Here is a 25630-nt window from a genome sequence, read left to right as displayed (position 1 = left end):
CCTGGGGCGCTACCACTGAATTTAATGCACAGGGCTGCTAACTTTTTTGGGGTGCTAAAATTAGCCCCGGCACCACCGAATTTCTCCCTAAGAGTCTAAATGGGCTGGAGGAGCAGAGGGATCCCGGGATACAGATACACAAATCACTAAAAGTAGCGACACACGTTAATAAGGCCATTAAAAAAAAAGCACTGGGGTACATCCTAAAGGAGCCTTCTGTTCCGTGCCTAGGAGCTCTGAACCATGGAAGAGAGCGGCTGGGACATATTTCTCACACGCCTCCAGATTAACCTGCACAGCAACTTTGCTGTCAGTGAAGAGAGACAAGAAAGACCAAAGTGCCGTTTGCCCCTCTCAGTGTGGCCCTGAAGGACTGTGTCTAGGCTGGAGTTCTGTTCCCACCATGCGATCCTCCCCAGATTATCCTTTCTGAGCTCCAGCCAGGTGATGCTAAACACTCAGGTGGGAAAGACAAAAATCTACAACAATGTGTTTAAAACAAAGTTGATTTATTTGACATATATTCAGAATATTAAACTCCAGCCCAGTTCCCGGAGTTATTAACATCAGCAGAAACAATCCCCACCTGTCAGAATAAACATGGTTCAGTCCTGGATGTGATTAACAGCAGCAATAACAACAGAATCCACCCCCTGCAGTCACTTGTGAACTCGCTGGTGTGTCAGCAGGTGGGATGAGCGAGTGAATCCCTTCCCACACACGGAGCAGGTGAACGGCCTCTCCCCTGTGTGAGTGCATTCGTGTTGTATCAGCTTCCTTTCACTTTTAAAACTCTTCTCACAGTCAGAACATTTAATAGGTCTCTCATCAGTGTGAACAAGTTGATGATCAGTGAGGTGGGATGACCGAGTGAATCCCTTCCCATGCTCAGAGCAGGTGAATGGCCTCTCCCCGGTGTGAATGTGCTGGTGTGTCAGCAGGTTGAATGACTGAGTGAATCCCTTCCCACACTCAGAGCAGGTGAACGGCGTCTCCCCGGTGTGAACACGCTGGTGTTTCAGCAGGTAAGATGACTGAGTGAATCCCTTCCCACACTCAGAGCAGGTGAACGGCCTCTCCTCAGTGTGAACACGCTGGTGTTTCAGCAGGTAAGATGACTGAGTGAATCCCTTCCCACACTCAGAGCAGGTGAACGGCCTCTCCTCAGTGTGAACACGCTGGTGTATCAGCAGGTTGGATGACTGAGTAAATCCCTTCCCACACTCAGAGCAGGTGAACGGGCTCTCCCCGGTGTGAACTCGCTGGTGTATCAGCAGTTTGGATGACTGAGTGAATCCCTTCCCACACTCAGAGCAAGTGAACGGCCTCTCCCCGGTGTGAACACGCTGGTGTTTCAGCAGGCTGGATGACTGATTGAATCCCTTCTCACACTCAGAGCAGGTGAACGGCCTCTCCCCAGTGTGAACTCGCTGGTGTGTCAGCAGGTTGGATGACTGAGTGAATCCCTTCCCACACTCAGAGCAGGTGAACGGCCTCTCCCCAGTGTGAACTCGCTGGTGTTTCAGCAGGTCAGATGACTGAGTTAATCCCTTCCCACACTCAGAGCAGGTGAACGGCCTCTCCCCGGTGTGAACTCGCTGGTGTGTCAGCAGGTGGGATGACTGAGTGAATCCCTTCCCACACTCAGAGCAGGTGAACGGCCTCTCCCCAGTGTGAACTCGCTGGTGTGTCAGCAGGTCAGATGACTGAGTGAAACCCTTCCCACACTCAGAGCAGGTGAACGGCCTCTCCCCACTGTGAACACGCTGGTGTATCAGCAGGATGGATGGCTGAGTGAATCCCTTCCCACACTCAGAGCAGGTGAACGGCCTCTCCCCGGTGTGAATGCGCTTGTGTCTCGATAGGCCAAAGGGTTGGCTGAAGCCTCGTCCACACACAGAACACGTGTACGGTTTCTCCCCGCTGTGAACGGTGCTTTTTGCTTCCATGTTCAGAGGCCGATGATATTCAGATCTGATGAGTCGAGTGACTCTGTCAGATCTTGACGTGATGTTTGGTTTGAGTTTCCTGTCTATAAATCCTCCCCTTCCAGTGCCCTGTAAAATTAATTTGAAACAGGGAGCATGAGAGACAACCCACAAGAAAACAAAGGCAGGTTGTGAAATTGAGCTCAATGAATCTGGTCAATTGTGGGGCCGGCACTAGAAAAAAGTGACCATGAAAGCTGCCGGATTGTTATAAAAACCCAACTGGTTCACTGATGTCCTTCAGGGAAGGGAATCCGCCACCTGGTCTGGGCCTACACAAGACTCTGGCCTCTATGGGAGGAGAGAGAGAGAGAGGTGGGTGTGGGAAGGGGAGGGGGCGAAGGAAAGGAACTTTATACATCTGCAACTCGACCAGAACTTTGATAGAACGTCCAAAACCCACAACCTCCACCACCTAGAAGGACAAGGGCAGCTGTTGTATGGGAGCACCATCACCTCCAAGTTCCCCTCCAAGTCACACGTCATCCTGACTCAGATATATTCATCGTTGCTGGGTCATAATCCTGGAACTCCTTACCGAACAACATTGTGGGAATACCTTCACCACACGGACTGCAGTAGTTCAAGAAGGTGACTCACCACCCCCTTCTCAACGGGAAACTGGGGATTGGCAATGCAGGAAACTTTCGTTTAAACGAAGGTTAAATATCCGGAATGCTCTATCCACCGGCAAAATTCAGGAGTCGGTTCAGATAACTTTTTTTACTTTTAGCTGCTTTTTTTCTCCATTTGTGGCTCTGCAAGCATCTAGCTGAAGCTGTTGCTTAGCTACAGAGATGCTTGCAAGCTGCGCCGACAGTTTTGAAGCTGTTGCTAAGCAACAGGGTTTGTTGCTTCAGACGGAGCTCAGAAGCTCCGTATCTTTTAACTATAGCACTCGTTTCTCCGGCAGTGTTGATCGACCGGCACCAGCTCGGTCCCGTCAGTGCCGGATACCAGAAAGTTTCCTGTATTTGCTGCTCTTGCGAGCTACGCCCACATCCCAAAAATGAATTAAAACAAATCTGTAGATGTAAACTGGATTAAAAGCCTGTACAGAAATACTTGTTCCTAAAACAATACTCTTTTACATTGTACGGACAGTGTCTGTGTAACAACCTAATCTCCCCTAGAATCCACCTCCCTTGACAGTCTCACATTGGAAATTGTTGGGTCCTCCTGGGCTCAGAAGTACTGGGGGGTTAAGCCCAGCAGCTTCTCCTCCATCTCCACTCCAGCTCAAACTGAAACATAGAAACATACAAACATAGAAACAAAAAAGATAGGAGCAGGAGTAGATTATTCAGCCCCTCAAGCCTGCTCCGCCATTCAATGCGATCATGGCTGATTATCCAAATTCAGTACCTGGTCCCTGCTTTCTCCCCATACCCCTTGATCCCTTTAGCTTTAAGAAATATATCCAACTCCTTCTTGAATATATTTAATGTATTGGCCTCTACTGCCTTCTGTGGTAGAGAATTCCATAGGTTCACCACTCTCTGGGCGAAGAAATTCCTCCTCATTACTGTCCTAAATGGCTTACCCCGTATCCTTAGACTGTGACCACTGGTTCTGGACTCCCTGACCATCGGGAACATCCTTCCTGCATCTAGTCTGTCCAGTCCTGTCAGAATTTTATAAGTTTCAATGAGATCCCCTCTCATTCTTCTAAACTCCAGTGAGTACAAGCCCAATCATCCCAATCTCTCCTCATACGTAATTCCTGCCATCCCAGGTATCAGCCTGGTAAATCTTCGTTGAACTCCTTCCACGGCAAGAACATCCTTCCTCAGATAAAGCGACCAAAACTGCACACAATACTCACAATGTGGTCTCACCAAGGCCCTGTACAACTGCAGCAAGACATCCTTGTTCCTGTACTCAAACCCTCTTGCTACGAAGGCCAACATACCATTTGCCTTCTTAACCGCCTGCTGCACCTGCATGCTTACCTTCAGCGACTGGTGCACAAGGACACCCAGGTCTTGTTGCACTTCCCCTTCTCCCAATCTATTGCCATTCAGATAATAATCTGCCTTCCTGTTTTTGCCACCAAAGTGGATAACCTCGCATTTATTCACATTATACTGCATCTGCCATGCTTCTGCCTAATCACCCAACCTGTCCAAATCATCCTGGAGTTTTTCGGCATCCTCCTCACACACGCCCACCCTGCTTTGTGTCGTCTGCAAACTTGGAGATGTTACATCTAGTTCCCTCGTCTAGATCATTTATATATATTGTGAATAGCTGGGGTCCTAGGACCGATCTCTGTGGTACCCCACTAGTCACTGCCTGCCACTCGGAAAAAGACCAGTTTATTTCAACTCTTTACTTCCTGTCTGCCAACCAGTTCTCTATCCAAGTCAGTACCTTGCCCCCAACCCCATGTGCCTTAACTTTACACGCTAATCTCTTATACGGTACCTTATTGAAAGCCTTCTGAAAGTCCAAATACATCACATTCACTGGTTCTCCCTTATCTATTCTACCAGTTACATCCTCAAAAAATTCCAGTAGATTAGTCAAGCACGATTTACCTTTTGTAAATCCATGTTGACTTTGTCCAATCCTGTCACTGTTTTCCAAGTGTTCTGCTGTTACATCTTTTATAATGGACTCTAGCATTTTCCCCACACATATAATTCCCCGTTTTCTCTCTCCCACCTTTTTTGAATAGTGGGGTAATATTAGCTGCCCTCCAACCCATGGGAACTGTTCCAGAGTCTATCGAATTTTGGAAGATGGCCAGCAATGCATCTACTGTTTCTAGGGCTACTTCCTTAAGTACCCTAGGATGTCGATTATCAGGCCCAGGGGATTTATCGGCCTTCAATCCCATCAATTTCCCTAACACCATTTCCCTACAAATACTGATTTCTTTCAGTTCCTCCCTCTCATTAGACCCTATGTTCCTCGACATCTCTGGGAGGCTATTTGTGTCCTCCTTTGTGAAGACAGAACCAAAGTATGTATTTAATTGGCCTGCCATTTCTTTGTTCCCCATTATAAATTCCCCTGATTCTGACTGCAAGGGACCTATACTTGAGTTCACCAATCTTTTTCTCTTCACATATCTACAGTTAGTTTTTATGTTCCCTGAAAGCTTACTCTCATACTTTATTTTCCCCCATTTAATTAATCCCTTTGTCCTCCTTTGCTGAATCCTAAACTGCTTCCAATCCTCAAGTTTACTACGTTTTCTGGCCAATTTATATGTCCTCTCCTTGGATCTTACGCCATCCCTAATTTCCCTTGTTAGCCACAGTTGAGTCACACTTTTTGTTTTACTTTTATGCCAAACAAGGATGAACAAATTCTGTAGTTCATCCATGCGATCTTTGAATGTTTGCCATTGCCTATCCACTGTCAACCCTTTGAGTAACATTCCCCAAACAATCCTACCCAACTCGCGCCTCATACCATCGTAGTTTCCTTTATTTAAATTCAGGACCCTAGTCTCTGAGTCAACTGCTTCACTCTCCATCTTAATGAAGAATTCTATCATATTATGATCGCTCTGATCCAAGGGGCCTTGCACAAGATTGCTAATTAATCCTTTCTCATTACATAATACCCAGTCTAAGATGGCCTGATCTCTAGTTGGTTCCTCGACATATTGGTCCAAGAAACCATCCCGTATACACTCCAAGAATCCCTCCTCCACAGTATGGTTACTAATTTGGTTAGTCCAATTTATATGTAGATTAAAGTCACCCATGATAACTGCTGTGCCTTTATTGCACGCACCTCTAACTTCCCATTTAATGCCATCCCCAACCTCCGCATTACTGTTTGGAGGTCTGTATAACACTCCCACTAACGTTTTCTGCCCCTTGGTATTTCTCAGCTCTACCCATACAGATTCCACATCATCAGAGCCAATATCCTTCCTTTCAATTGTGTTAATCTCCTCTTTAAAAAGCAATGCTACCCCACCTCCTTTTCCTTTTTGCCGATCTTTCCTGAATATTGAAAACCCCTGGATGTTGAGTTCCCAGCCTTGGTCACCCTGGAGCCATGTTTCCGGAATCCCAATCATATCATATCCGTTTACCTCTATTTGCGCAGATAATTCATCCACCTTATTACGAATGCTCCTCGCATTAAGACACAAGGCCTTCAGGCTTGTTTTTTTTAACACTCTTACACCTTTTAGAATTATTATTTACTGTGGCCATGTTTGATTTAAACCCTTGATTTCTCTGAACACCGCCTTTGTTTTTCTCCTTCCTGTCTTTTGCTTCTATCCTGGTTTCCCTTTCCTCTGTTTCCCTGCTCAGGTTCCCAACCCCCTGCCATTTTAGTTTAAACCCTCCCCCACAGCACTAGCAAACACTCCCCCTAGGACAGCGGTCCCGGTCCTGCCCAGGTGCAAACCGTCCAGTTTGTACTAGCCCCACCTCCCCCAGAACCGGTTCCAATGTCCCAGGAATTTGAATCCCTCCCCCATGCACCATTCCTCTAGCCACGTAGTCATCTGAAATATCCTTCTATTTCTACTCTGACTAGCACGTGGCACTGGTAGCAATCCTGAGATTACTACCTTGGAGGTCCTATTTTTTAATTTACCTCCTAACCCCCTATATTCAGCTTTTAGGACCTCATCCCGTTTTTTTACCTATATCGGTGGTACCTATATGCACCACGACAATTGGTTGTTCACCCTCCCCTTCCAAAATGTTCTGCAGCCGCTCTGAGGCATTCTTGACCCTTGCACCAGGAAGGCAACATACCATCCTGGAGTCACGTTTGCAGCCGCAGAAACGCCTATTTATTCCCCTTACAATAGAATCCCTTATTACTATAGCTCTCCCACTCTTTTTCCTCCTGTCCTGTGCAGCAGAACCACCCACGTTGCCAGGAAGTTGGCTGCTGCTGCCTTCCCCTGATAAGCCATCCTCCCCAACAATATCCAAAGCAGTATATCTGTTTGAGAGGGGGATGGTCACAGGGGAACCCTGCACTACCTGCCTGCATCTACTGCTCTGCCTGGTGGTCACCCATTCTCTTGCTGCCTGTGTAGCCTTTACCTGCGGTGTGACCAACTCCCTAAATGTGCTATCCACGATGTCCTCAGAATTGCGAATGCTCCAGTATGTATCCACTCGCAGCTCCAGCGCTGCAATGCGGTCTGTCAGTAGCTGCAGCTGGATACACTTCCCGCACACATGGTTATCAGGGACACAGGAAGTGTCACAAGAATTACAGACACCCTATAAACTCCGCCGCCTCGCTCTTTATATCACCGTCGCTGCTCCTCACAGGTCCGCTGCTGTGGGGCTTACCTGCTCCACCACCTCGCTTTATATCACCACCGCCGCTCCTCATAGGTCCGCCGCTGCCGTGGGGCCTACCTGTGCCTCGGATAATAGATACATAGAAGATAGGAGCAGGACGATAGCCAAATACTGCAGATGTTGGAAATCCGAAATAACAACAGAAAATGCTGGAAAAACTCAGCAGGTCAGGCAACATCCGTGGAGAGAAATTTGAGTTGACGTTTCGGGTTGGACCCTTCTTCAAAACTGGAAAGAAAAGAAACTAGAGCGAAGGCAGGGCTGCGATCGGACAAAAGAATAAAAGAAACAAAAGAAGTAAAAGAGATTAGAAGCTAGACGAGATGGTAATAGGCTGGGATTAGGTGTGAAGTGTACTGGCAGGGCAAAAGATAGCTGCCAGGTGTGAGAGAGAAACAAAAGGAAAGGGGGAGGGGAAAAGGAGTGGAACAATTACAAGAGAAAATGAAATGGGGGCCGAGCTTATGATCTGAAATTGTTGAACTCGATATTGAGTCCGGAAGGCTGCAGACTGCCTAATCGGAAGATGAGGTGCTGTTCCTCGAGTTTACGTTGAGCTTCCGTGGAACAATACAAGAGGCCAAGGATGGTGAGGTCCGAGTGGGAATGGAGCGGTGAATTAAAATGACAGGCGACCGGAAGCTCGTCCGGCAGCATCCGAGTGCGCAGGCGCAGCTCCGAGTGTGGGGGGGGTTGGTCTCTGGGCATGCGCGGTCATTACCCTTGGTGACCGGGAGGGGTCGCTGTGCCGGACTCGGCCCAAACCGCCGCTCCGTGTGCGCATGCGCGAACTCTCGGCTGTCAATCAACCAACCGCCAGAAGAGGTCGCTGGTGAGACCAGTGAAGGAAGAAAGACTTGCATTTATATAGCGCCTTTCACCACCGGACGTCTAAAGTACTTTACAGCCAATGAAGTACTTTTGCAGTGTAGTCACTGTTGTAATGTAGGAAATGTGACAGTCAGTTAGTGCACAGCAAGCTCCCACAAACAGCACTGTGATAATGACCAGATAATCTATCATTTTTTTATGTTGATTGAGGGATAAACATTGGCTCGGACACTGGGGATAATTCCCCTGCTCTTTCCCACATTACAACAGTGACTACTTCATTGCAGTACTTCATTGGCTGTAAAGCACTTTAGGATATCTGGTGGCACTATATAAATGCAGTCTTTCTTTCCTGAAATAATGCCATGGGACCTTTTACATCCACCTGAGAGAGCAAACAGGGCCTCAATTTAACATCTCATCCGAAAGACGGCACCTCCGACAGTGCCGCGCTCCCTCAGCACTGCACTGGAGTGTCAGCCTGGATTTTTGTGCTCAAGTCTCTGGAGTGGGACAATGAACCCACAACTTTCTGACTCCGAGGCGTGAGTGCTACCCACTGAGCCACTGGCTGACACTAAAGAGCAAGCAGTTCTGACGAATGGTCATCGACCTGAAACGTTAACTCTGTTTCTCTCTCCACAGATGCTGCCTGACCTGCTGAGTATTTCCAGCATTTTCTGTTTTTATTAAAGAAACGAGGGAGTGATTGCTGACAGGAAGAATGTTGGGTTGTCCTGCGCATGCGCACCTCCCTGGCGGCTGAGGCGAAACACCGACTCGCCCCCACCTGAGCCGCTCAGGCGTACCAGATGTTGCGGCTCCGCATGCACGCCCGATGTTCCAACCGCGGGGTTTTGTGTGCTGAGCATACGTGTTGCGGACTGATCGGGACGGGTGATTGCAGAGCAGGAGGGAGCGCGCGGGGGCCATGAGCACATGCGCGGGACTCGGAGTCAACAGAGCACTTTCTGCAGAGCCGGGGCCTTGTGGGTATTACAGCCGCCATTACTGCTGATCCTTTCAACCAACCTGTGCAGCAGCTGGGGCCTGAAAATCAGCTTCACTGCCCCTAGGTTCGGAAAGGGGGAAATTAAACAACAGTTTGCCTCTGATCCTTTTCTGATCTCAATTTACAGGGTTATAGAAGTGGAGCAGTTACAGGTGGGAAGCTCAGACCAAACATCACGTCAAGATCTGACAGAGTCGCTGGATTCATCACGACCTGAATATCATCGGCCTTTGCACATGGAAGGAGAGAGCAGGGATCGCAACGCAGACAAACCGCACACGTGTTCAGTGTGTGGACACAGATTCAGCCGATCGCCTGACCTGGTGAGACACGTGCACCGTCACACCAGGGAGAAACCGGGTAAAGGTGGGGACGGCGGGAAGGGCTTCAGTTCCCCGTCTGCATTGGAAGTTCAACGGCGCTGTCACACCAGGGACAGTCTGTTCACCTGCTCCGTGTGTGGAAAGGGATTTGTTTGTTCATCCCACCTGCAAACACACCAGGGAGTTCACACTGGGGAGAGACCATTTCAGTGTCCTGACTGTGGGAAGAGCTTTAAAAGCGCTCAGTATCTGAAGGGACACCAGCTTGTTCACATTGATGAGAGACCAGTTCAATGTTCTGACTGTGGGAAGAGCTTTAAAAGCCCCCGGGACCTGAAGAAACACTGGTTCCTACACACTGGGGAGAGGCCGTTCACCTGCTCTGTGTGTGGGGAGGGATTCGCTCGGTCATCCAACCTGCTGGAACATCAACGAGTTCACACTGGGGAGAGGCCGTTCACCTGCTCTGTGTGTGGGAAGGGATTCACTCAGTCATCCAACCTGCTGAATCATCAGCGAGTTTACACTGAGGAGAGGCCCTTTAAATGTTCTGACTGTGGGAAGAGCTTTAAAAGCTCCGGGGAGCTGAAGGGACACCAGCGAGTTCACACTGACGAGAGGCCCTTTAAATGTTCTGACTGTGGGAAGAGTTTTAAAGGCTCCGGGGAGCTCAAGAAACACCAACACCTACGCACTGGGGAGAGGCCGTTCAGCTGCTCTGTGTGTGGGAAGGGATTCGCTGATTCATCCAACCTGCTGGTACATCAGCGAGGTCACACTGGGGAGACGCCGTTCACCTGCTCTGTGTGTGGGAAGGGATTCACTCATTTATCCAACCTGCTGACACATCAGCGAGTTCACACTGACGAGAGGCCCTTTAAATGTTCTGACTGTGGGAAGAGCTTTAAAAGCTCCAGGGACCTGAGGGTACACCAGCGAGTTCAGACTGGGGAGAGACAGTTCACCTGCTCTGTGTGTGGGAAGGGATTCACTCAGTTACCCAACCTGCTGACACATCAGCGAGTTCACACTGATGAGAGGCCCTTTAAATGTTCTGACTGTGGTAAGAGCTTTTAAAGCTCCGGGGAGCTGAAGGGGCACCAGCGAGTTCACACTAACGAGAGACTCTTTAAATGTTCTGAGTGTGGGAATAGTTTTAAAAGCTCCCGGGAGCTCAAGAGACACCAACACCTACACACTGGGGAGAGGCCGTTCACCTGCTCCGTGTGTGGGAAGGGATTCACTCGGTCATCCTACGTGCTGGTACATCAGCGAGTTCACACTGGGGAGAGACCGTTCACCTGCTCCGTGTGTGGGAAGGGATTCACTCAGTCATCCCGCCTGCTGTTACATCAGCGAGTTCACACTGGGGAGAGACCGTTCACCTGCTCCATGTGTGGGAAGGGATTCACTCAGTCATCCAACCTGCTGACACACCAGCGACTTCACACTGATCATAGACTCTAACAGCACAGATGGAGGTGATTCAGCCCATCGTGTCTGTGCCCATCGTGTCTTTGAAAGAGCTGTCCAATTTAGTCCCAAACCCCAGCTTTATCCCCAGAACTCTGCAAACTAGTCCTCTTCAAGGACTCGTCCAATTACTGTTTGAAAGTTCCTGTGGAACATGATTCCAGCATCCTTTCAGATGGTGCGTTCCAGATCTGAACAACCCTCTGTATGAAAACAATTCTCCTCATTTCACCTATAGTTCTTTTAGTAACTATTTTAAATCTGTGACCTTTGGTTACCGACGCACTTGCCAGAGTGAACAGTTTCTCTCTACTTGCTCGATCAAAACCCCTCATCATTTTGAACACCTCTATTAGGTCTCCTCTTAACCTTCTCTGCTCTAAGGGGAACAATCCCAGCTTCTCCAGTCTCTCCACATAACTGAAGTCCCTCATCCCTGGTACCATCCTGGTCAACCTCCTCTGCACCCTCTCCAAGGCCTTGACATCATTCCTGAAGTGTGGTGCCCAGAACTGTACACAAGACTCCAGCTGAGGCCAAAACCCTGCAGCTGTACAAAACCCTGGTTAGACCACACCTGGAGCACTGTGAGCAGTTCTGGGCACCACACCTTAGGAAGGATATATTGGCCTTGGAGGGAGTGCAGCGTAGGTTTACCAGAATGATACCTGGACTTCAAGGGTTAAGTTACGAGGAGGGATTACACAAATTAGGGTTGTATTCCCTGGAATTTAGAAAGTTAAGGGGTGATCTGATCGAAGTTTTCAGGATATTAAGGGGAACAGATAGGGTAGATAGAGAGAAACTATTTCTGCTGGTTGGGGATTCTAGGACTGGGGGCATAGTCTAAAAATTAGAGCCAGACCTTTCAGGAGTGAAATTAGGAAACACTTCTACACACAAAGGGTGATAGAAGTTTGGAACTCTCTTCCGCAAACAGCAATTGATGCGAGATCAATTGTTAATTTTAAATCTGAGATTGATAGGTTTTTGTTAACCAAAGGTATTAAGGGATATGGGCCAAAGGCGGGTGTATGGAGTTAGGTCACAGATCAGCCATGATCTCATTGAATGACGGAACAGGCTCGACGTGCTGAATGGCCTCCTCCTGTCCTATGTTCCTAACTAGTGATTTGTAAAGGTTTAGTGTAACTTCCTTGTTTTTGTATTCAATGGTGTGGAGATGCCGGAGTTGGACTGAGGTGGACAAATGTAAGAAGTCACACAACACCAGGTTGTAGTCCAACAGTTTTATTTGAAATCACAAGCTTTCGGAGCGCTGCTCCTTCGTCAGGTGAAGTGGAGATGTGCTGCCTTCCTTTAGGAATTTATGTTAGTTTTCCAGTTAATTCAGGGGTTTGAGTAATTTGGGTCGATTTCCATTGTGTGCCGCCACCTAGTGGATATTTGGTACCTAGCAAGTGCAGTAAAGCGCAGTAAAGTGCAGTAAAGCACAGTAAAGTGCAGTAAAGAAAACTACTGTGTATCACAGACCTGCATCCACACATGGTCTGGGAAGTTATAAGAACATAACATAAGAAATAGGAGCAGGAGTAGGCCAATCGGCCCCTTGAGCCTGCTCCACCATTCAATAAGATCATGGCTGATCTGATCCTAATCTCAAATCTTCTATCACTCTCCATCCACCCGAACCCATGCGATCTCCCGGGAGAGGCGAAAAACCAGATAAAAAACCCAATGGCCAATTTGGGAGAAAAAAATCTGGGAAATTCCTCTCCGACCCATCTAGGCGATCGAAATTCATCCAGTCTGTCCCTATATTCAACTCTGTCCCTATATTTTCTACAGTACTTACCTTCTGTAAAGGCGATCTCCACCCCAGCCAGGAACAGGAATAAAACCATCTCCTGAAATCTAACACAGAATTAGAACACAGTAGGAGCAGAACCAGGCTACACGGCCCCTGGGCCCACTCCACTACCCACAGGGCCATGACCATTCCGAACCTAGACTCATGTCCAATTTCCTGCCCGCTCCCTGTAAACCCTTAATTCCCTTTACTTCTAGGAAACTATCTATTTCTGTTTTAAATTTATTTAATGGTGTAACTTCCACAGCTTTCTGGGGCAGCAAATTCCACAAACCTACCACCCTCTGAGTGAAGAAGTTTCTCCTCATCTCAGTTTTGAAAGAGCAGCCCCTTATTCTAAGATTATGCCCCCTAGTTCTAGTTTCACCCATCATTGGGAACATCCTCACCGCATCCACCCGATCAAGCCCCTTCACAATCTTATATGTTTCAATAAGATCGCCTCTCATTCTTCTGAACTCCAATGAGTAGAGTCCAAATCTACTCAACCTCTCCTCATATGACCACCCCCTCATCCCTGGGATTAACCGAGTGAACCTTCTTTGTACTGACTCGAAAGCAAGTATGTCTTTTCTTAAGTATGGACACCAAAACTGTATGCAGTATTCCAGGTGCGGTCTCACCAATACCTTGTACAACTGCAGCAATACCTCCCTGTTTTTATATTCCATCCCCCTAGCAATAAAAGCCAACATTCCATTGGCCTTCTTGATCACTTGCTGCACCTGCATACTAACTTTTTGAGTTTCGTGCACCAGGACCCCCAGATCCCTTTGTATGCTTGTCACGCTCCAGCCTTGGACACTATTTGTCTGTAAGGACTTGAGAATGTTTTCGATGATTAGTGTACACTATATTTTGCAGAAAATGTTTAGTTTGTAACTTTTCTCTGTAAGCAAACTTACACAGCTAGCCGTGAAGTGCTCGCTCTCTGTCTAGCTGGTTAACTTGTAGCTGTATTTTGATGCACTATGTACAGGGCTCATTTAAAGAGAATGCCTTTCAGTTTGCTAAATGTATATTCACAGTAAGCTGTGTGTCCACGTGTTTTGGTAAGTTACATGCCACATGTACTGTGTTGCTCAGGCGTACCTAAATTTGTGTATGTATATCAGTTATGTGCTTGTATACTAATGTGTGCTTCCATTTCTGTGTTGTATTTCAGTTTCACAATAACAATCTTTCAGTAAAGTTTACAAGAAAAGTCAAGCCTTGTGATTTTTATGGGAAGATATCAAGTTGTTAGCTACCTGTCTAGCTCTGCATAGGAACACGCTGCAAGGGCAGAATAGGAGAGATGCATAAAGACACAGCTTATATAGTCAGAGAATAATGCCAGATGATTACAGGTAATCTTTCTAACTGCCATTTATCACACCACGGCAGAGAGATAATCACAGCGATCAAAGGTGTGAATGGTGTCCAAACAGGTTAGTCAGGAAAACATTACATCAAAGAACAATGAGGTGGGGTCACAAGGGGTGAAATGTTGCAGATGCTGGGGTCTGCTGGAAATCACAGCAGGTCCGGCCGCATCTGTGTAGAGAGAACAAGCCAACGACGACTTGACTCTGGGTGACCCTACGTCAGGTGGGGTTACATGTAGCGTGACATGAACCCAAGATCGCGGTTGAGGCCGTCCTCATGAGTGCGGAACTTGGCTATCAGTTTCTGCTCGACGATTTTGCGTTGTCGTGTGTCTCAAAGGCCGCCTTGGAGAATGCTTACCCGAAGATCGGAGGTTGAATGTCCTTGACTGCTGAAGTGTTCCCTGACTGGGAGGGAACACTCCTGCCTGGCGATTGTTGCGCGGTGTCCGTTCATCCGTTGTCGCAGTGTCTGCATGGTCTCGCCGATGTACCATGCTCCGGGGCATCCTTTCTCCAGTCCCTTGTTCAGGGCCCGGGGCCCGGGGAGGCTGTGGGCCTTTATTCCCCGCATTGGACACAAGGCTCTTTGTCTCACAACACACTGGCTCAGGTTTTAATAGAGACTTTTTAAATTCATCAATAAAAGCAGATAAATCTCGTGGAACAAAATATTTAATATTTGGGAGTAAAAATACTGTTGTTTTTCCTCTGTGGAATTTGTTAGTTTCCGACAATAACAACAATTTGTATTTATAGAACGTATTTAATGTAGTAAAATGTCCCAACGTGCTTCACGGGAACGTTACAAAACAAAATTTGACACCAGGTACAAACCAAGCACATTCCCATAAGGAGGAAAGATGGGGCGTCCAAAGCTCAAGCTCCCTGGATGACAAAGGATGTAGACGTTAGAATAAAACAGAAAAAGGAGGTTTATGACAAATGTCAGGTATAGAATGCAGTCAAAAACCAGGAAAATAGAGAGAGTGGGGGGAAATTGAAAAAGGATATATGAAAGAAAGACTTGCATTGATATAGCGCCTTTCACAACCACCAGACATCTCAAAGCTCTTTACAGCCAATGAAGTACTTTTGAAGTGGAGTCATTGTTGTAATGTGGGAAACACGGCAGCCAATTTGTGCTCAGCAAGCTCCCACAAACAGCATTGTGATAATAACCAGGTAATCTGTTTTTGTTATGTTGGTTGAGGGATAAATATTGGCCAGGACACCGGGGATAACTCCCCTACTCTTCTTCAAAAGAGTGCCATGGGATCTTTTACATCCACCTGAGAGAGCAGACGGGGCCTCAGTTTAAAGTCTCATCAGAAACAGTGCAGCACTCCCTCAGCACTGCACTGGAGTGTCAGCCTAGCTTTATGTGCTCAAGTCCCTGGAGTGGGACTAGAGCAACCTTCTGACTCAGAGAGCAAGTGTGCTGCCCACTGAGCCACAGCTGGCACAAGGGAGAGAATACAAGAAAAGATTAGTGGGTAATGTAAAAGGGAACCCAAAAATCTTTTATAAACATATGAAAAGTAAAAGGATAGTTAAAGGAATGGTGGGGCCGATTAGGGACCAAATAGGAGCTCATCATACGGAGGCAGAGGGCGTGGCTGAGGTACTGAATGAGTACTTAGCATCTGTCTTCACAAAAGAAGAGGATGAAGTTAATGTCGCAATAGAGGAGGGGGGAGTAGAGAAATTGGATAAAAATGGATAGAAAGGAGGTGCTAAATAGGTTGTCATCACTCAAAGTTAACAAGTCACCCAGTCCAGGTGGATGCATCCTAGATTGCAGAGGGAAGCTAGGGTGGAGATAGCAGAAGCTCCGACCACAATCTTTCAATCTCCCTCAGATATATGGGAGTGGTGCCAGATGACTGGAGGATTGCAAATGTTACACCCTGTTTAAAAAAAGGGAAGAGGGATAAACCTGGTAACTACAGGCCAATCAGTCTAATGTCAGTGGTGTAGGTGGGCATCCTTTACCTGGTTTACGGTAATTTACCTGGTCAGGCAGCCTTTGCCACTACACTGTGACCAATTCCAATCAGCGGTTTTGAATCGCTAAACCCCCGCCCCCCTCCAGTTCTGACTTGAGGAACTGATAATTAATGATATATTAAAAACGGACAAATGGTCTGGATGCAAGAAAGTGACTGATGTGCTATCAATTCCTCATAAAAGACAGAGAGTTAATTAATAGGCTTTTATTAGCAAAGAACAGAGCATGCCTCTCGTGGTTGCCTGGTATCCAAGAGGGCAGGGGGCTGCAGAGCAGTCACCTTTATACCCGGGCATGTGGGTGGAGCCAGGGGCGGAGTCAGCTGAGGCATGCATAGGCACAACAGTGTGCAACAACAACAACAACAATAATAACAAACAGTGGTTTACCACATTCACCCCTTGTTTAAAATTGAGTCCGGCGGGGTGAAGTGTACTAAAAGGTCGTGTAACCTAAAAGTTCATGTAATTAAGTCTATCAGGTGGCCTTGTATGCCGTCCTGATCGTCGTAGCAGCGGCGGTGATGGTGCAGCATCCAACGCCGAACCTGGCGTCCCTTTGAGAGGTTGTGTAGTCAATGGCAGGTCCTGGGGATGCAGCATGCCGTCTACAGAGGTCGGGGTGTGGGTAGTGGTGGGTGGCGATGGTGGTGTCTCAGGGGCACCCGAAGGTGCGAGGTCTCGTGTGGAGACTGTGTCCTCCCGCCCGTCCGGGTACGCTACGTAAGCATACTGGGGGTAGGCGTGGGTAGTGGTGGGTGGCGAAGGAAGTGTTTCGGGAGCACCCGAAGGTGCGAGGTCTCGTATGGAGACTGTGTCCTCCCGCCCGTCCGGGTACACCACGTAAGCATACTGAGGGTTGGCGTGGAGGAGGCTCACCCTCTCGACCAGGGGGTCCGTCTTATGGGACCTCACGTGCTTCCGCAGTAGGACGGGTCCTGGAGAAGTCAGCCATGTCGGTAACGAGACCCCCGACGTGGACTTCCTGGGGAAGGAGAACATTCTCTCATGAGGGGTGGCATTGGTGGCTGTACAGAGCAGTGACCGAATGGAATGGAGCGCCGCAGGGAGGACCTCCTGCCAGCGAGAGGTCGGAAGGCCCTTAGATTTCAAGTTTGAAAGGACTGCCTTCCAGACCGTCGCATTCTCTCTTTCCACCTGGCCATTCCCCCGGGGGTTGTAGCTGATGATCCTGCTTGTAGCAATACCTCTCGCGAGCAGGTACTGATGAAGTTCGTCGCTCATAAAGGATGAGCCCCTGTCGCTATGAATATAGCTAGGGAAACCGAACAATGCGAAGAGGTCATTCAGACATTTAATGACCGTGGTACTGGTCATGTCTGAGCAAGGGATGGCAAACGGGAAATGGGAGTACTCGTCAATTATATTGAGGAAGTACACATTGCGGTCAGAGGAGGGGAGGGGCCCTTTAAAATCGCCACTCAGCCGCTCGAAGGGGCGCATGGCTTTGATCAGGCTCGCTCTGTCTGGCCTATAAAAATGCGGTTTGCACTCGGCACAGATTTGGCAGTTCCTGGTCAAGGTCCTGACCTCCTCAATGGAGTAGGGCAGGTTACGGGATTTGATCAAATGGAAAAACCTGGTGACGCCCGGGTGGCAGAGGTCATTGTGGAGGGTCTTCAGTCTATCAACCTGCACGTTGGCGCATGTACCTCGTGATAGGGCATCTGGGGGCTCATTGAGTTTTCCGGGCCGGTACAAGATATCGTAATTGTAGGTGGAGAGTTCGATTCTCCACCTCAAGATCTTGTCATTCTTGATTTTGCCCCTCTGCTTATTATTAAACATAAAAGCTACTGACCGCTGGTCAGTGAGCAGGGTAAATCGTTTTCCGGCCAGGTAATGCCTCCAATGTCACACAGCTTCCACAATGGCCTGGGCCTCCTTTTCGACAGAGGAGTGTCGAATCTCGGGGCCCTGGAGGGTCCTTGAGAAAAAGGCCACGGGTCTCCCTGCCTGGTTAAGGGTTGCAGCTAGGGCAAAGTCGGATGCATCGCTCTCCACTTGGAAAGGGATGGACTCATCCACTGCGTGCATTGTGGCCTTCGCAATATCTCTTTTTATGAGAGCGAAGGCTGCACATGCCTCTGCTGTCAGGGGGAAGGAGGCGGACTTGATGAGGGGTCTGGCTTTGTCCGCATAGTTGGGCACCCACTGAGCATAGTAAGAGAAAAACCCTAGGCATCTCTTCAGTGCTTTTTGGCAGTGGGGGAGGGGGAGCTCCATAAGGGGGCGCATTCTGTCGGGGTCAGGGCCGATGACTCCGTTCTCCACTACGCAGCCAAGAATGGCAAGGCGCGTGGTACGAAACATACATTTGTCCTTGTTGTATGTTAGATTCAGCCGCTGGGCCGTACAGAGGAATTTCTCTAGGTTAACATCATGGTCCTGCTGGTCGTGGCCGCAGATGGTGACGTTGTCTAGATAGGGGAAAGTGGCCTGGAGCATGTTCTGGTCAACCATCCGGTCCATCTCCCGTTGGAAGACTGAAACCCCGTTGGTGACGCGGAAGGGAACTCTGAAGAAGTGGTAGAGACGACCGTCAGCTTCAAAAGCTGTGTACTGGCGGTCCTCAGCCCTGATGGGGAGCTGGTGGTATGCCGACTTCAGATCAATCGCCGAGAACACCCGGTATTGTGCTATCTGATTGACCATGTCAGATATGCGGGGGAGTGGGTATGCATCCAACTGGGTGTAGCGATTGATCGTCTGGCTGTAGTCAATAACTAGGCGCTGTTTTCCGCCAGTCTTCACCACCACCACTTGTGCTCGCCATGGGCTGGTGCTACTTTCAATAATCCCTTCCTTCAGGAGTCTCGCTACCTCGGATTTAATGAAGCTCCTATCCCCGGCACTGTAACGCCTGCTTTTGGTAGCGATGGGCTTACAGTCGCGGGTGAGGTTAGCGAACAAGGAGGGGGGGGGACTTTAAGGGTGGAGAGGCTGCAAATGGTGCGCGGCGGGTGATTTAAAAGCTGCTGGCTGCAGACTGTGAGTGGGGGGTGGGGTCCGTCGTACGCTAATGTGACACTTTTAAGGTGGCACTGAAAATCCAACCCCAGTAGAACGGCAGCGCAGAGATGGGGCAGGACCAGAAGTTTAAAATTTTTGTATTCTGTGCCCCGTACTGAAAGGGTCACTACACAGTAGCCATCGACGTCCGCTGACTGGGCTTTGGAAGCCATAGAGATCCGATGGCGCATCGGCAGGACCGGGAGAGAGTAACTGCGCACCGTGTTGGGGTGGATAAAGCTCTCCATGCTCCCGCTGTCAAAAAGGCAGGTAGTGGCGCGGCCATTTACCGTAATGTCCATCATGGACCTGGACAGTTGATGAGGGAGAGATTGGTCCAGCGTCATGGAGGCCAGCGTATGGTCAAGCGAGTCGATGTGGTCGTCAGATGAGGCGGTGGTTGAGTCCGGGTCCCCCGTGATTGAAGTTGGAGGCGTCCAAGATGGCGGACAAAATGGCGGCGCCCATGATCCCGATCCCCACGCGGCTGGGGGAGCACAAGATGGCGGACAAGATGGCTGCCCCCACGGTTCGCACGCGGCGCTGCTGGCGTTAGCGGTTTTACCTTTGCAGGCGTTGACATAGTGTCCTTTCTTCCCGCAGCCGGAGCAGGTAGCGTTTTTCGCCGGGCAGCGTGCTCTGGGGTGTTTTGCCTGGCCACAAAAATAACATTTCTGTGCCTTGGACATCGCTGCAGCAGTTGGAGGTGGCGGTCCCATGACCCAAGGTTGCGGCGTCCACGGTGCGGAGCGGTTAGGGGAGAAAGCGTCCATATTCCTGTGGGCCGCGTCGAGCGAGAGCGCGAGGGACACTGCCTTTTTCAGGTCTATTTCTCCCTTCTCCAACAGTCTCTGCCGGGAGTAGTCGGACCTTAGACCCGCAACGAAAGCATCTCGGATCAGTCCCTCCGTGTGTGCTGCGGCTGATACTTCTTTGCAATCGCAGCCTCGGCCGAGTATCCATAGTGCCCGTAGGAAAGCCTCCACCGATTCCCCGGGCTGCTGTCTGCGGGATCTTAAGAGGTGCCTGGCATAGACCGTATTTGCCGGGCGTGCGTATTGCCCTTTAAGCAGATCGATAGCCGCCGCGTAGGTCGTCGCGTCCTGGATTAGTGTATAAACTTGGTGGCTCACCTTTGAGGCCAGGATTTTCAGCTTGTTTTCGTCTAGGGTCACAGTTGAGGCTTTCAGGTAAGCCTCAAAGCAACGCAGCCATTGAGCGAATTTGGTAGCCGAACCCGCTTCTTGGGGGTCTAGGTCCAGGCATGTTGGTCTGAGGGCTCGCAGCAGCGCCTGCTGCTCAGCGTTTGGCACCGTTGGTTGATGCAGCTCCTGCTGTTCAGCATTTGGACCCGACATTTTGTTTTGCTAATAAAATTGATGCGCTATCAATTCCTCATAAAAGACAGAGAGTTAATTAATAGGCTTTTATTAGCAAAGAACAGAGCATGCCTCTCGTGGTTGCCTGGTATCCAAAAGGGCAGGGGGCTGCAGAGCAGTCACCTTTATACCCGGGCATGTGGTTGGAGCCAGGGGCGGAGTCATCTGAGGCATGCATAGGCACAACAGTGTGCAACAACAACAACAACAATAACAAACAGTGGTTTACCACAGTGACATTTTATTAAAACTAAAGAAACTACACCACACGATCAAAGTAATCACGGTAAAATTGCTTAACAGGGGAAGGCAGATGGCAAAAATGAGGGATAAATGGCTACAATGTTAACCTTACAATCTTAGCAACATTTCCCTTAAATTACCACCCCTTTACTTCTCACTAGATTGTCTTGCGAGTGGGTCAAAACCTTGTTCACCTGCAGTCCAAAGAGTAAGAGACAAAAAAGGGGGCAGAGGACTTCCTGGGCTTAATCTTTATACCCTGGAAGTCCCTGTTGTTTTTGCGCCGAAAAGGTCCGTGCGCAATTTTGCGCCGAAAAGTCCGAATACACAAGAGAAGGGCTTTTAACTTCCTCCATTCATACATGGAGACATCACGTAGTAGTCAATTTCAGTGAATGGATGTGTGTAAACAACCCATTGTGCTTGCTGTCCGATGATTGGCTGATTCAAACGGGCTACTCCCCAGTGTAAACAAGCAGCTTGTAGGTTACCGGACCCGCCCAATACCACAGGGTGACTGACAGCTCGGGCTCCATTCAAACTTACTACAGGGCAGCGCTGAGCTTTTCATATGCTAACAGCCTGTCTGTCCTTTTCTGCTGCCTTTTAAAATTCTGTTTCCATGAGGTCTGTTCAGCCATTTTTATGCCCTGGGCAATTTAAACAGTCCAAAACTCAAGAGTACATCTTTTAATAAAATGTACAATCTTAAAGTGTGCGATTTTCACAAAGTTCTTTGATTCCAGTGTCCAAGTGCTGCCTAGCTTACGAGCTTTTTAACGCAGCATTTTGCGCTTCTGGGTATGTTTTAAAACATTGTCCAACCCAGAGACAATTTAAATCACACAAGTCTTCATCCATGATGTGGATTAATATTTCCCGATCTTCGGGGGTGAGGGGATTTTGCGATCCTACAGTGGTGGGTGAACGACTAGAGACCATTGCCAAGGACAAAATTAATTCTCACTTGGAGAAGCATGGATTAATAAGGGGCAGCCAGTATGGATTTGTTAAAGGTAAATCGTGTCTGATTAAACTGATTGAGTTCTCTGATGAAGTAACAGAGGGTTGATGAAGGTAGTGCAGCAGATGTTGTATATATGGACTTTCAAAAGGCATTTGATAAAGTACCACATAAGAGACTTACTCTGAAAATAGAAGCAGAGGGAATTAAAGGTAATTTGGGTATATAATTGGCTAAGGGAGAGGAGGCAGTGAGCAGTGCTGAGGGATGTTTTTCTGACTGGAGGGAAGTATGCAGTGGGCTCCCCCAGGGGTCAGAATTAGGACCATTGCTTTTCTTGTTATATATAAAGGACCTGGACTTGGGTATAGGTGAACAATTTCAAAGTTTACGGATGATACTATTTACTGTGTTGCCAAGTTTTGTGAGTGTAGTAGTAGCAGACTTCAGAAGGACAGAGACAGACTGTGAAATGAACAGACACAAGGCAGATGACATTAAATGAGGATAAGTGTGAAGTGATGCACTTTGGGAGAAACAACAGGGAGGGGCCGTATAATCTAAATGGGACTAGTTTGAGGGGGTGCAAGAGCAGAGGGACCTGGGGTCCATATTCACAAGTCTTTGAAAGTGCCACGGCAAGTTGGTGAGGCGGTTCAGAAAGTGTATGGGATACTTGGCTTTGTAAATAGTGCCATTGAATACAAAAACAAGGAAGTTACACTAAACTTTTACAAATCACTAGTTAGGAACATAGGACAGGAGGAGGCCATTCAGCCCCTCGAGCCTGTTCCGCCATTCAATGAGATCATGGCTGATCTGTGACCTAACTCCATACGCCCGCCTTTGGCCCATATCCCTTAATACCTTTGGTTAACAAAAACCTATCAATCTCAGATTTAAAATTAACAATTGATCTCGCATCAATTGCTGTTTGCGGAAGAGAGTTCCAAACTTCTACCACCCTTTGTGTAGAAGTGTTTCCTAATTTCACTCCTGAAAGGTCTGGCTCTAATTTTTAGACTATGCCCCCAGTCCTAGAATCCCCAACCAGCAGAAATAGTTTCTCTCTATCTACCCTATCTGTTCCCCTTAATATCCTGAAAACTTCGATCAGATCACCCCTTAACCTTCTAAATTCCAGGGAATACAACCCTAATTTGTGTAATCCCTCCTCGTAACTTAACCCTTGAGGTCCAGGTATCATTCTCGTAAACCTACGCTGCACTCCCTCCAAGGCCAATATATCCTTCCTAAGGTGTGATGCCCAGAACTGCTCACAGTGCTCCAGGTGTGGTCTAACCCGGGTTTTGTACAGCTGCAGGGTTTTGGCCTCAGCTGGAGTCTTGTGTACAGTTCTGGGCACCACACTTTAGGAAGGATGTCAAGGCCTTGGAGAGGGTGCAGAGGAGGTTGACCAGGATGGTACCAGGGATGAGGGACTTCAGTTATGTGGAGAGACTGGAGAAGCTGGGATTGTTCCCCTTAGAGCAGAGAAGGTTAGGAGGAGCCCTAATAGAGATGTTCAAAATGATGAGGGGATTTGATCGAGCAAGTAGGGAGAAACTGTTCACTTTGGCAAGTGGGTCGGTAACCAAAGGTCACAGATTTAAAATAGTTGCTAAAAGAACTAGAGGGGAAATGAGGAGAATTGTTTTCATACAGAGGGTTGTTAAGATCTGGAACGCACCATCTGAAAGGATGCTGGAATCAGGTTCCACATGAACTTTCAAACAGTAATTGGACGAGTCCTTAAAGAGGACTAGTTTGCAGAGTTCTGGGGATAAAGCTGGGGTGTGGGACTAAATTGGACAGCTCTTTCAAAGACACGATGGGCCGAATCACTTCCTTCTGTGCTGTTAGATTCTATGATCAGTGTGAAGTCGCTGGTGTCTCTTCAACTCCCCGGAGCTTTTAAAGCTCTTCCCACAGTCAGAACATTTAAAGGGCGTCTCGTCAGTGTGAACTCGCCGATGTGCCAGCAGGTTGGATGACTGAGTGAATCCCTTCCCACACACGGAGCAAGTGAACGGTCTCTCCCCAGTGTGAACTCCCCGATGTGCCAGCAGGTTGGGTGAATGAGCGAATCCCTTCCCACACACAGAGCAGCTGAACGGCCTCTCCCCAGTGTGAACTCGCTGATGTACCAGCAGGTTGGATGAATCAGTGAATCCCTTCCCACACACAGAGCAGCTGAACGGCCTCTCCCCAGTGTGTAGGTGTTGGTGTCTCTCAAGCTCCCGGGAGCTTTTAAAACTATTCCCACACTCAGAACATTTAAAGGGTCTCTCGTTAGTGTGAACACGCTGATGTGTCAGCAGGTGGCATGACTGAGTGAATCCCTTCCCACACACAGAGCAGGTGAACGGTCTCTCCCCAGTGTGAACTCGCTGGTGTACCAGCACGCGGGATGACTGAGTGAATCCCTTCCCACACACGGAGCAGGTGAATGGCCTCTCCCCAGTGTGTAGGTGTTGGTGTTTCTTCAAACCCCCGGAGCTTTTAAAGCTCATCCCACACTCAGAACATTTAAAGGGTCTCTCGTCAGTGTGAACTCGCTGATGTACCAGCAGGTGGGATGAATCAGTGAATCCCTTCCCACACACGGAGCAGGTGAACGGCGTCTCCCCAGTGTGACCTCGCTGATGTACCAGCAGGTTGGATGAATCAGCGAATCCCTTCCCACACACAGAGCAGGTGAACGGCATCTCCCCAGTGTGTAGGAGCCAGTGTCTATTCAGCTCCTGGGGGCTTTTAAAGCTCTTCCCACAGTCAGAACATTTAAATGGTCTCCCATCCGTGTGAACTCCCTGGTGTCCCTTCAGATACTGAGCGCTTTTAAAGCTCTTCCCACAGTCAGAACATTGAAATGGTCTCTCATCAGTGTGGACAAGTTGGTGTTGCTTTAGTTCCCCGAGGCTTTTAATGCTCTTCCCACAGTCAGAACACTGAAATGGTCTCCCATCAGTGTGAACTGGCTGGTGTGTTTGCAGGTGGGATGAACAAACAAATCCCTTTCCACACACGGAACAGGTGAACAGACTGTCTCTGGTGTGACTGCGCCGTTGAACTTCCAATGCAGACGGGGAACTGAATCCATTCCCCCCGTCCCCACCTTTACCCGGTTTCTCCCTGGTCTGACGGTGCACGTGTCTCACCAGGTCAAGCGATCGGCTGAATCCGCGTCCACACACCGAACACGTGTGCGGTTTGTCTGCGTTGCGATCCGTGCTCTCTCCTTCCATGTGCAAAGGCCGATGATATTCAGGTCCTGATGAATCCAGTGACTCTGTCAGATCTTGACGTGATGTTTGGTCTGAGCTTCCCGCCTGTAACTGCTCCACTTCTATAACCCTGTAAATTGAGATCAGAAAAGGATCAGAGGCAAACTGTTGTTTAATTTTCCCCTTTCCGAACCTAGGGGCAGTGAAGCTGATTTTCAGGCCTCAGCTGCTGCACAGGTTGGTTGAAAGGATCAGCAGTAATGGCGGCTGTAATACCCACAAGGCCCCGGCTCTGCAGAAAGTGCTCTGTTGACTCTGAGTCCCGCGCATGTGCTCATGGCCCCGCGCTCTCCCTCCTGCTCTACAATCGCCCATCCCGATCGGTCCACAACACGCATGCCCAGCACACAAAACCCCGCGGTTGGAACATCGGGCGTGCATGCGGAGCCGCAACATCTGGTACGCGTGAGCGGCTCAGGTGGGGGCGAGTCGGTGTTTCGTCTCAGCCGCCAGGGAGGTGCGCATGCGCAGGACGACCCAACATTCTTCCTGTCAGCAATCACTCCCTCGTTTCTTTAATAAAAACAGAAAATGCTGGAAATACTCAGCAGGTCAGGCAGCATCTGTGAAGAGAGAAACAGAGTTAACGTTT

At 48.7% G+C, this 25630-nt stretch overlaps 1 protein-coding gene across 1 annotated transcript; it reads right to left on the bottom strand.

The window, feature by feature from the left end:
• Nucleotides 1-492: 492 nt before the first annotated feature.
• On the bottom strand, nt 493-25376 carry LOC147096538 (uncharacterized). The gene is made up of 3 exons (XM_085973834.1): nt 25344-25376; nt 23726-24432; nt 493-1857 (listed from the first exon to the last, which is right to left on the bottom strand). The coding sequence occupies exons 1-3, from the start codon at nt 25374-25376 to the stop codon at nt 660-662; spliced, it is 1938 nt and encodes a 645-aa protein (XP_085829960.1). The 3' UTR covers nt 493-659.
• Nucleotides 25377-25630: the final 254 nt, after the last annotated feature.

Source organism: Somniosus microcephalus, unplaced genomic scaffold, assembly GCF_052327205.1.
Source record: "Somniosus microcephalus isolate GS21.2 unplaced genomic scaffold, FLI_Smic_1.0 unresolved_chr1, whole genome shotgun sequence".
In the NCBI taxonomy this organism is placed as follows: Eukaryota; Metazoa; Chordata; class Chondrichthyes; order Squaliformes; family Somniosidae; genus Somniosus; species Somniosus microcephalus.
The sequence above is the reverse complement of the archived record's forward strand: the minus strand, read 5'-3'. Positions and strand labels throughout refer to the sequence as shown.